The 13262-nt window shown below is 43.4% G+C and overlaps 1 protein-coding gene across 1 annotated transcript in view; it reads right to left on the bottom strand.

The window, feature by feature from the left end:
- The window catches only part of LOC134804458 (uncharacterized), a 182915-nt gene that overhangs the window by 119553 nt on the left and 50100 nt on the right, over positions 1–13262 (bottom strand). Inside the window, exon 4 of the mRNA XM_063777505.1 lies at positions 4650–4783. Coding sequence (XP_063633575.1) covers positions 4650–4783 — 134 coding nt within the window. The remainder of the gene's footprint in view (positions 1–4649; positions 4784–13262) is intronic.

Genomic DNA, 13262 nt, shown 5'->3' on the forward strand with positions numbered 1-13262 from the left:
TGCAGTCTTGCGTACCGTAGCGTTGAAAATGTCGATGGCTCGCTGATCGCTCGGACTGACGTTTTCTTTATTCGTTACTCCTAACGCTTCGATCGACCAATGCTTCTTAACTTGATCGATTAATTCGTCGTCCTCTGTGCGGCAATGAAGTACGGTTTGCTCGATCGTGCGAATGATGCGCGGCATTCGCCCAAAAAATACCCAACCCAAGGGTGTCTTCATTGCGCAAGGCTCGTCCTCTCCGCCCTGCCTGATCTCGATGGGAGTCTTCAGGTGGCAGAAATCGCCTCCAATCAGCATCTGCGGTACTCCTGTACCCACGTAGCATTCGTCGCCCAAATCTTCTAAGTGTTTGTGCTTCATCAATTCGGCCTTGTTGAGTGATTGCGATCGTATGCCAAGTCCTTCTACGGTCTTCATGACGATCTCGTGCACGGTGCCTCCTCGCAGCGGTCCCACTTGCGCCTTTACAGTTTGCGTGATAGATGTGTGCTTCAGGTTTCTTATCCCACGTAGACAGAGAGGTTCGTCTTCGCCTACTGCTCCGATTTCATCTGCGACGTCTTGATCTATCATGGAAAGCGTTGACCCGTCGTCGAGGAAAGCGAATATTTGAGCCGTACCCTTCGGCCCCGTGACTGTTACAGGCAGCACCTTCAGTAGCACGTTGAAGTTTGGGGTTGACGACACGTAGACGCGCGGATCGTTGTCCTCTCGTTCTGTAGGCCGCGACTCCGTTTCGGCCGCTGCCGCAAACGATGACGTCACTCTCGGTGAGGCGACCGCTCGATGCGTCGACTGAGCTACCGCTATTGTAGCCCCACTGCTGTTGTTCGCCTGTGTAGGCTCGGTGTGCAGCAAACGGTGATGCGTGTGCGGGCAGCCTGTCACGCCGCACCCTTTCGCGTTGCATTGCGACTTCAAATGTTTCGCGTCCATACATCTGAAGCATATACGATTGAGTCTTGCCCATTCCCATCTAGCGCCTATACTCTGTGCGGCCAGCTTGCGACAATCTGTAGTAATGTGATTGCCACCGCAGTACAAACACGTGCTCTTCGCTGTGATTTGTCGAGCCGCATACGTCGCCTTCTGCCCTCCGCTGCATCGATTTGCGGCCGGAGCTGGAGTGGGGATGGGATAGCGCGGCGCGGGCGCGTTCAGTCTAGCGCCAGGCGCGCGCGCGTACGGTGCTGTCATCGGTCCCTGCGCGCGCTTCGCTGGTGCGCGCGCGTGACAGAATGACATCTCTAGCTCGCTCTCTTCCATCAGAAAATCAGCCAACTGCAGGATCTCGGGGTCGTCAGTATCGCGATGTCTGTTGGCGTAGTCGCACCATCTGCTTCGTAGATGAGGCGATAATCGATCGGTTACTTCCCGTATCAGCATCGGGTTGTCGGCGTAGTGTCTTCTATCTATGTCCATGATAGTAGATACGACGTTCATAATCTTGATCGCAAACGTATTGAGGTCGTTCGCGCTCGGCCCCAACGGTGGCAGTCTTCGTAGGTCCTCGATTGCTTTATCCAAAAGCACCTCGCTTCGGCCAAACTGCTTCTTCAAAATACGTATAACCATGTCTGGACGAGTAGCTGTAGACAGGACATGTGACACGCACATCTTAGCGTCCCCGCGTAACGCCATACGCAGTCTTGCAACGTTCTCGTAGTCGGTGAACTTGTAGCGCTTCGATGTCTCGATGTAGGTATTGTAAAAGCTTCGCCATTCGCTCACATCTCCATAGAAGTGAGGTAGCTCGAAGATATCTTTAGGTGCCGGACGAGCCGCCATCTGCATCTTCTCGAACAAATGCAGCATAGACTCCGCAACTGTGCCTTCTTGCGTGTGTTGCGTACGCGCCGTGTGCGGCGTACGGGGCTCCTCCGGTGGCGATTCCGATCGCCGTTGACGTTCCACGCGGCTCGGTGAGCGGCGTCGCATATGTCGCTCGTCCCGCAGAGGCCGTCTAGGAGTCTCGTAGTCCGGTGGTGGCTCGTTGGCTAACCTCTTCTTAACTGGCTCGGTTATAGTCTTGTCATCCTGAGAGTCGTCCATCCACTTCAGGATTCGTTTCTGTTGTGGCTCGATGTCACCCGCATCTGAGACTGCGCCCGTGCTTCCTTCCGCTATAATCTGTGATTTCTGCGCCTCTAGCCTCTTCTTTATTAAGTCGGCTTCGATCCGCAACTCTTTTCGCTGAATTTCTGCTAGACGTTCGCTCGCCTCAAGCTCCACTTGAGATAGCCTTGCCTCGATGACCGTACTAGCGCATGAGTGCACGGACTGAGTAGGGGCAGGTGCATACGGAGTGCTCGACTCCATAGTGCCTCCCTGCTGCGTAGCTGCGACGTCCTTAAGTTTCGTTCTCGCCCGTCGCAGTGGTAACGGTGTGGGCCTCGCAAGTCGTCGTAACCGCTTGCGGAGCTCTCTGCTCCACAGCAGTGTATTTACTTGCGAGGGAGACCCCGGTGGCCTCGTGAAGTCGTCCGCCCTGAGGGAGTGCTGTGGTGCGGCCGCTACGCCAAACGGCTCGGCGCTAGCCGCGCGCGGACGCTCGCTGAGCGCGTCGGACGACGTTACAGGGGTGAGGAGGGGGCGCGCCGCCTCGGCGCCCTCTGACCTCTCGGCGTCCGCGCGGGCAGCCCTCTGAGCCGCTGCCGCGCCCTCCGCTAGGTAACGCCGCCTATCTTCGTCGCTCTGCATCGACGCAGCCTTTCGCGAACGCGTACCGACCATTTTATCGGTCATTTGTGACGTTTCTTCGCAGCAAGTGTAGACTTGAGCACGACGTCCCGGTGCGCTGACAGTAGATCCGGCTCGAAGGACCAGAAAATATTGAACTCTCAACGCCCAATATAGCCGACGATAGCAGTTGGAGAAGGTAACTGGTCTACTGGCGCCTCGCTCGAAACCGCAGTCGCCCCAGCCTACTAGATGCCCATGTGCGAAGCCCTCGACGAATATCTTCAACCGCCTCGCGATAAAGAATAAACTACACGATTTAAAAAAAAAACTGACTTTTATTACGCGGTACAAATATAAAAATACTCCTACAACGATTAGGCGGTACAGCTTCGGATCCCTCAGGTCTTCCTTGGTTTTCTTCCTTTGGTTTTCTTCCTTTTGGTTTTTCCTTTTCGGCTGCTCCTGGTGTACTGTACGATCCGAAGCGGTTCCGTCTTACTTTTATACGAAAAATCAAGAAAGAGAGTCACCTACGATAGGGAGATAAAATCATGTCTTAATTCGCGGAATTAATCGGCCTGTGATTGGTCGCTTACGTCATACGGTCATTTTCGGGTGAATTTTCATTATCCCGCTATCGTTCTGCGACTCATATTACATACATCCGATTAATTACTGACTTAAAACTATTACAAATAGTTAACTACGTTCATTAGTTATAAAAACAAACGATAACAAGTTCACTAGTCCTTACGACTTGGCTTACAATAGATAGGAAAGCGGCCGAAATGAATACAATGGATGGTTTATGGCCCTTTTGCCGACTCGCAGGCCTTTGTCTACCTATGACTGCCTTATGATTCTTATCTAACTAGGTGACTAGGCTAACGACCTATAATATCTACAAATATTGTTATGATGTAACTTTAACAGGTTACGAATTAATTAATGAAACGTGTATGTTTCTAAGTGAAAATTACGCTGTATCGGAGCGCTGAGCTCGAATTTGGCCGACCAATGAGAAGCGGTCATTCTGTCCCTTTCATATTGAGACTTCCTTGTCTTGATCCGCCTTTCTTTGGTTAACCAATGACAGAGCCTACATTATTTTACTAAGTTTATAGTGATTACTTGGGAATTGGGAAATAGGTTTAACCATGTTTTTTTCCTAACTTACTGGGTGACCTAAAACTTATTACGAACCTACGAGTTAAATAACGGATATTTTGAATACTTATGACTACTGACAATCTAATCGCGGTTTTCCCTACCTATCAAATAAATCTTTATTGAGAATACAGTCTTAATCGAATTTGATCTTAATCTAACTTATAATTATCCGCGTCTTGTCGTAGCGTCGCTAACACATATACTTCAAGGGTCGACTTGGTGCATTACATACGTTCGCTGAAATATACCTAGGTACCGAGTTCTATCCCTCTTTAGTCTTTTAAGATTATAAGTATTCTTAGTGATTCAACGAATAGTAGGTACTTTTACGAATATGAATATCAGTTTCAGAATTACACGAACACAAATGGTAGCTATATGTTTGAAGTAGGACAAATTTTAACCTGCAGTTGGCTTCATACACCGACATGACTTCCAACTGCAAATATAACTTTGTCATCATAGAAGTATACAAATATAAAAAAATCGGAATTTATAGTTTATTTAATTTTGTGCTTTAAGACTCCTTCTTATCCAACTTCATGGTTTTAAGTCATAAAGAGAAGTAGGAAAAAATCGATATAAAAGAGCCAGTTACTCTAGAAAAAGATGGCTAATTTAAAAAAAAATTGGCGCGATGAGTTGTCTTAGGTAAACAAGTACCTAAGATACAAATCCCATAGAAATAATTGAATTTCGCGCCTTTTTCTACTGATAATTTGGGTGTGTTTCAGCATAATTTAGTAGTGAATAGGTACGCTACGCTGAAGGCAGGAGATGTAGGTACAACTGACCAGGTATTCGAGCGTCATCCCGATGTCGAGGATGGACTTGACGCCGCTGCAGACGACCGCGGCGCGGCAGCGGCCCAGCTCCGTCAGGTCCGCCGACACGTCCAGCGTGTTCTCGCCCTCACGGTGCACGCCTCCTGTCACACATACAACGACGTAAATGCTAAAATCATAGTAGGGATTTGATAGCTGTTAGTCCAAATTGTAATTCGTCCAAGTAGCGATTTGTCCATTCATATTCATATTCGTTTATTAATAATAATTCATATTACATGTCATTTTACAATGTTACATCAAAGTAGGTATAGTACAAAATAAATTTAAATTAAAATAAAATTAAAATTAGAACAATAAATAAAATGTCAAATAAAGATATAGGTACCTACGGTAACATAGGTAATAACTTAATTCATAAAGTCTGCAAAACTGTAGAAAGTGTGCTCTACAAGCCATCGTTTAAGCCTAAATTTAAAGCTGGTCAGTGACGGCGCATCTGTGACGTGTGGTGGCAGACGGTTGTAAACGGCTGGTCCCATTACATGGGTGAGTTTTGCGGATTTTGCCAATCTACGCTTCACGCCCACGAGTTTTCGGGCGTTTCGCAGGTTTCGTCCTTGAATATCGGATCCACTCGAGTACTCGTCAAGGTGACATCGCACGTATGTAGCTACTTGGAAAATCACAATGGAGGGCAGAGTGAGTATCCCAAGGTCCTTAAAGTGAGGTCTCGCAGAGTTACTCTGACTCACTTGCACAATCGCTCGGACGGCTCTCTTTTGCATGCGAAAGACACGCTCCCATTCGGCAGCGCGGCCCCACAGCTCTGCGCCGTATTGTAGGAGTGAGTGTACAGTGGCAAAGTAACAAGACCGCACCACCCTCCTGGGCACCACTCTCGCCAGACGTCGCAGGGCAAAGCAGGCACTTGCTAGCTTGTTACACACTTTGCCTATGTGCGATTCCCACTGCAGTCCTCTGTCGAGCCCAAAACCCAGGAAGGTGGTATTCTGCACTTGACCCACTTGGACACCATCCACAAACACTCCAAGGTTTCTTGGGCCTCTACCCCCGAGATAGAAGTGGAGAAAGTGGGTTTTATTAAGGTTTAGTACCAGGCCATTACTTCTAAAGTACTGTGACACCTGATTTGCGACTTTATTCAGACATTGCTCGAGTTTGTCAATGTCAGGTGCACACACTACCACGGCTACGTCGTCGGCATACATATATACTTCTCCCTCTACTATGGCTTCTGGAAGATCATTGAGAAGCAATGAGAAAAGTATATTGGATACCGACGACCCCTGGGCAACGCCCATTGTTGTAGATATAGGCTCTGACCTCACTCTGCCTCCATCAGACACAACCACCTGTGACCGTCCGCGCAGCATATCACATACGAGTGCGTGGGCCTTGCCTCCAATGCCGTAATGACGTAGCTTAATAGCGAGTACGCCGTGGTCTGCTACATCGAAAGCCTTCGATAAGTCGCAGCACAACGCTGCGACTTGCTGGCCACACTCTCGAGCATCCAACACACGGCGCACCAACTCGCGCGTCATCGCACACGTCGAGCGGCCCGCGCGGTAGGCGTATTGACGTTCGGACAGAGCATCAGTGGCTGTTAAAAACTCCATTAAGCGAGAACTAAGACCGTTCTCGAATACTTTTGCCACCGCCGGTATAATGGAGATGGGCCTGTAGGCATCAATGTCTTCTCTTTTTCCCTTCCCCTTAAACAGAGGAGATATTTTACTCATTTTCAAGGGGGAGGGAAACACACCTTCAAAGATACATTGGTTAAACAGACCCGCTAGTACTGGTGACAGGGGAGCCGCGGCGATGAATAAAAGCTCCATAGAAATTCCGTACAGGTCTTTCGTGGTTTTATGAGGAATAACTTTAGTTATTATACGATATACCTCTTCTGCAGAGAACAGCCGCAGGCGGAAGCAGCGGTCAGCGGGCGCTCGAGCAAGTTTTAGCGCAATTCGCACTTGTGACAAGTCTGCGTTCGGCGCACCGCAAGCCGCCGCCGCGCACGCGAACCGTTGGTTCATAGCGCTCGCTGCAGCCTGCTTGGAACCAAACCCTGCACCGCTCGAATTTACGACGATATCTGTGAAATCAGTCTGAGGGCGGCGTGATGATTGGCCCCGCTCCTTGTTAATAATTTGCCACATGGATTTTGAGGCATTTTGGCTCTGTGTAATGATATTAATATAGTGGTCATATTTACCCTGCCTTACTAATTCACTATATTTTTTGTGCGCAATCCAAGTAATGTTCTTTACACGTTCGTCATTAGGAAATATATTGCTAATTTTCTTCGAGCAACACGGAAGGGAGGCGGCATTCGCACTATTTCCCCTCTGCCGAGGTACAAGATTAGCGCGTCAATCTAATCTAGCGCGGGTAATAAAACTAGTTGCACTTGGATTTTTCACTAGACCGAGTCCAGACGCGCGCGTGAACACTGCTGCTCAAAAATGCCTGTTTGCTTGGTTTTTTGTTATAAAAAGAGGTCGGGGACATCAAATTTACAAAAAGAAAGTGTTACATTTCACATGTAATATTTTTTTTTACATATCATACGTTTAATTACATTCAAACACAATTATTATATTTTAGTCTCATGTAATTGTTGGATTTATCGATTTTGCTCGCTCAGTACAAATTGCGGATCGGTCGAGCGACAAATCCGACTTCTCATCTCTCAGAATACAATAACATACTTCAACGAAAATGTGTTAGTGTGCGTGTTGTGATTGTGACACTTGTCACTAGTCCGTACACAAAAAGAGATCGAGGTTTGCAAGATTTGTCTTTGACGTGTGTCATTTTCTATGTATTTGTGTCGTCATTACAGATTGGATTTTGTATGTAAGTGTGTGAGAAGTGCGACTGTGTGCACCTTTCCCCCCGCGAAAAATGGCAGAAAGATTTGTACGGTGAGATATCGCTTGGGCCCCTCCCTTCCGATGTGTCGGAAGCCGGTGTTGCTCGAAGCTAATTTTAATTATGTCAAAAAGTAATAATTTTGCATTAAAAATGTCATCAGATAGCCAGGTATGCTGTTTACGATTACATATTTTTTTAAGCGGGAAAAAAATTTCAAACTGATTATTGATTATATTAATAATAGACGTGGCCATCTGATCGGCCGTATGACCTCGACGACTCCACAGGTCATCCCAGTCGATGCTGTAAATGGCTTCAATAAAACCAGCTCGGTTCACATGAGTGACTGCGCGCGCCATCCGCGTCAGCGCAGGCGGTGCGCGAGCCCGGTATACCGCCTCGCAGCGCACCGCGAGATGATCGCTTATGTTAGTCGTCACAGGAGATGCATGCGTTACGCCAGCTTTGCAGTTAGTGTAAACGTGATCTAAACATGTGGATGAGTGACTAGTTATCCTTGTATTAAAATCTACTAAGGATTACGTGGTTCGTCAAGTATCATTTACGCCGTTCGCCCATATCGCGATTCGTCCAAGTCGCCATTTGTCCAAATCTTAGTTCGTCAACTACGTGGTTCGTCAAGTATCATTTACACCGTTCGTCCATATCGCGATTCGTCCAAGTCGCTATTCGTCCATTTTGTTTCTGCCGCAGTGGAAATGGAGCCTAATTAATCCCATTTAATTACCCACCTTCGAAATCTAAACCTTACTCTAACATGTCATATTTAAAGTCATGGGTTACCTTACCATGTTGTTTCAATATCATTGAAGTAACACGGTACCAAATTTCGAATCAATAGGACATATGGAAGGTAGTCAGATCCCCTCATCAACGAAAAGAGCTGATGATCTTCAAACGGCTGAACAGATTTTCATGAAACATGGCTAAGAACACTCGGGGTAAAATTATCTATGACACAAATCAGACCCAAACGTGTTGGACGAAAAGCGTGTTGGACGTAAAGTGTGTTGGACGTAATGCGTGTTGGACGAAAAGCGTGTTGGCCTAAAAGCGTGTTGGACGAAAAGCGTGTTGGGCGAAAAGCGAACTTAAATTCATTTGGACGAATCGCGTTTCGGACCAACAGCTATCAAATCATTAGTATAGTAGGTATGTTAGGCAATGTGTGTCATAAATGTCATAATATAATAGCTTCAATCGAGTACCGCGTACGCGATTTGATAAGCCAATTAAGTACATAAAGGTAGTCACTATTATAATAAGAGTATGTGATGTACAGATTCACAGATCCAGGAAAAGGCTGTTATATATCGTCACCCATTGGACTTTTGACTACTTATTTCAGCAGAAACATTGATTATTTATCTTAAAAAATTAATTAATTGGTCAGTTTCTCTAGCAAACCACTGGAGTTTTACATTGGTTTAAAGTTTCCGACGTAATGTACCTACTAGCTTGTGTCAAGTCGTAGGTAAAGCTTTACTAGGAATATATATGATCACGCGCCATGTTGCGGAATTTTACAGGAACTAATTTTTTCATACTATACTGAACTGTCATCCTATACATGAGAATAACAGCGCCCTCCTGACAATGATCATATATAGTAATATATGATCATTGTTGACCAGTAGGTCAGGCTTTAGAAGGAGAGCGCACTGTTGTATTATCATTGCTATGTTGTGTTCTAATGTATGGGGAAGACAAACAAATTATAGCCAGCCTTTTATGAATGTAGTATGATACCTTTGGGTATGGTGCTTTACCCACGCTAGCGTTCCCTTCCCTCCCCCTGCCGCAACCCCCCCTTTTTGCATGAAATATGTCCCGGTTGACGGTTTTTATTAATTTTTGAGAAAAGTATTAGAATTAGGAATAAAGTATCAAGGTAAGAAATAATCCTTAATAAATTCTAAACAAAAAAGGTTATATGCAACTTTTTGGTAAGACTCACCATATTCATGTATTAACTTGTTGAAGTTCAATATAACATAGTACGTGATAGTAAGGTCTGTCCACGATAAAAAGTGGTCAGCATTTAATAAACAATAAAAAATAAAATAAAAGACAACTGACATCTGTCACTTTGATTGTTAGATAGCGGGAAGAATAAACTATTAGGGCTATTTGGAGTTTATAAATTCGTAACATTTATAAAATGTCGTCTAGCCAACTGGACATCCGAAAAAAGATCGTGTACACCTACAACCAAAATATCGGTATATCGCAAGGAAAGTTAGCCAAATTATTAAAAGTTCCGAAGTCAACCTTGCAAAAGGTATTGGCTAATTATCAGTCCAGATTGTCTGTTTCAAGAAAAGGTGGTTCGGGTAGAAAACGCGGTCCTGCTGATAAAACTAAGGCAAAAAAAGTAATCGAGCATTTTAAGAAGAATCCAACTCTCTCTGTCCGTGACGTCGCCAGAAAATGTAAGGTATCGAAATCGTATGTCCAAAAAATCAAGCAGCGTGCAGGTTTACGATCGTACAAGGCAACTACAGTTCCTAATCGCGATGCTACAAAGGATAAATTATGTAAAACCCGGGCTCGAAAGTTGTATACAAAATATTTGACGAAGTTTGGTTGTATTTTGATGGACGACGAAACATACGTGAAAGCAGATTTTAAGCAATTACCAGGTTTGCAGTTCTATGTGGCACATCAAAAAGGGAATGCCGATAAAAAATTTACAAAAAAAAAACTTGATAAATTTGCAAAAAAATTCCTTGTCTGGCAAGCCATCTGTACATGTGGTCAAAAAAGCAAATCGTTTGTTACTACGGGTACGATTAACCAATTCATTTACACGAAAGAGTGTTTAAAAAAACGTTTATTGCCGTTTATAAGAAACCACACCGAGCCTGTCATATTCGGGCCTGATTTAGCGTCCTCACATTATGCCAAATCTGTTTTAGAATGGTACACTGAAAATAATATCTCCTTTGTACCGAAATTAGCAAATCCACCAAACTGCCTAGAACTCCGGCCGGTAGAGCGTTATTGGGCAATAATGAAAAGAAAATTGAACAATAGTGGTAAAATTGCTACAAATGAGAAACAGTTCAAAAGAATGTGGGATACGACATGTAAAAAGGTGACCGAAAGTGATGTACAGAGATTGATGGAAGGAGTCCGAAGCAAAGTCAGGGCATTTTACCAGTGTTAATTTGTTAAACAGGAGGTTTATTAATTTTAAAGAACACTAATAAAGCTTTAATTTAAATAGCCCATGAAATTGTTTTTCTTAGTTTTTTTTCTAATTTGTCGTTATAACACCGACCACTTTTTATCGTGGACAGACTTTACTGAAAGAAATCTTATACGGAGAATAAGCTTGCAAGGTTATTCTCCGTGTAGGATTTCTTTCAGTACTATTACGTACAATGTTATATTGAACTTCAACAGGTTTTTCAACGGTTAAATTTTGTCGAAGTTTATCCAGCCATAACATGAATATGGTGCGTCACATCAAAAAAATGAATATAACCTATTTTGTTAAGAATTTAATAGGGATTATTTCTTTCATTGACATTTTTTTCCTATATTGTATACTTTCCCCAAAAACTGAAAAAACTGAATCGGGACATATTTCATGCAGAAAGGGGGGGTTACGGCAGGGGGAGGGAAGGGGACGCTAGCGTGCGTAAAGCACCATACCCAAAGGCATCATACTACATTCATAAAAGGCTGGCTATAATTCGTTTTTCAAAAAACACAATTTGACCGAATCATATGTTGTCTCGTAAAACAAACCCTGTGTCACCTGGGCCCTAGGCATAATGCGGAGAATGCGACCCGAATGTGAATTATACGGGGCGTCCCCACAACCAATAATAGGTACGCGTAGGACTGGAAAATAACTCATTTTAAGCTATCGATTTACCTATATCTTATAAAACGATCAGCGATATTGTGTACTTTCGGAAATAAATATGTTTTTTTGAACAATTACGTACGGTCGAGTTTACAAACATTTTTACAAGCCAACATTCCAAAATATAATTACACGACCTTATTGCCAGTTTCTTAGAGGCGTGCAAATATATTTTTGTAATGTTGGCTTACTCGACTGGACCATTACCTAACTCTTCTTATTGATCGACTCATTTGGATGGGAGCATAAACACACAAGGGTGTCCAGTTTAAGACTACTCTAGAAACCCTGCTAAGTAAATTAATTATTAGTACAACTAACTAATAGGTATTAGGTAGTAGGTACTATAGCATCGCATTTTAAAATAGGTACTTAGTTCTGCCAAAGCAATTCATTAACAAATTGTGAGTCTGGCATTTTGGGATAGTCCATGGCTTAACAAAATAACCACGAATACCTATTGGGAAATGAGACATAGGTTTTAGATCCACGAAAAAATCTTTTTTCTTAATTACCAGAGGATGGCGTTCGGCGTCAGCATCGAGCGTGTACGCACGAAACGCGGCCTCGGGCAAAAGGGAATGCAGAACATTTTTAGAAACCTTTATTGACAATTGTTAGGTACTTAATTATTCACTCACTAATTGCCCGCTCGTTTTCCCGACAAATACCAATAATTTATAAACAATAATATGTATGCGGGCAAATGTAAAAGCGTGGTAATATCTTAAACCAACTTGAATAAGATTTACATTGAAACCGCTATGAGCTATGAATATGAAATATCAGACGAGGAGACACAGCTGCTATTTAGGTACTGAATATTCTTGCTACGTTTCGACAGGAATGCGAAGGTAATATATGTATGTACCTAAGAGTAATTGCGCCGATGAGTATGAGTCCAGAGCCTACTACAGTGCCGGCTAAAGTGGCCAAATATATCGTGACACAACATTGCTACTAAATAAATAGGGATGTGGTGCGATATATATGACCATTTTGGCCGTCACTATTAATTAGATGCTGACTGTGCAGTAACGCGTGATTAAAGATAACTAATACCAAAATGAGCCTGCGCTCTTCCAGTTGTTTGTAACCATTAATTTCAATTATTTAGCTGTATAGAAACTTGAGCTAAAATGGGAATTCTGTTCACATTTCGTGTTGCATTCGTCGTGTCGTCAAAGGGAACATTCCTAATTCTCGGTGATAAAGGTATTGCCGCACACCGATACGTTCCGACTGCATACTGCATACTAAGAAGGTCATACGTCTCATAACATAAACAATAAGTCGTGGATAAACTTGTTCATTGAAAGTAAGATGCTGATCTTAAATGATAAGTTATAATATGTGTAAGGATCATTATTTATTAATAGCTTATATTTTGATCGTTCTTACTTTTGTTTATGAATAATTTATAAAAGAGTATCAATTGACTCATACTTGTCACTGGTTCCCGCCATGTTGAATTGTTATAAAAAGTGGGTATAGCAGTGACAAGTGGCCAGTTCGAGTACGGACAAGTTAGAGTGAAGACGTCTTGAATATTTTATTGTAAATTGGTTGTTATTATGTTTGTAACAAATAAATAAAGTTAAAATATTGGTACAAGTATTAGTTTTCATCATCAACCCGGTAATAACCCAACAATTTCAGAAGTTGGATCTAACAAAAATCGATAGGATTTTTGCCACGCCGCACGAACGTAAGGTTTTCTTTTCTTTTTCGTTTGTATCAGTGAGTAAACTATAAAAAAAATAAAAAAAATAAAATAAAATATCTTTATTTCAGAACATTAAAAAAAAAAAATCCAT

Source organism: Cydia splendana, chromosome Z (assembly GCF_910591565.1).
Source record: "Cydia splendana chromosome Z, ilCydSple1.2, whole genome shotgun sequence".
Lineage (NCBI taxonomy): Eukaryota > Metazoa > Arthropoda > Insecta > Lepidoptera > Tortricidae > Cydia > Cydia splendana.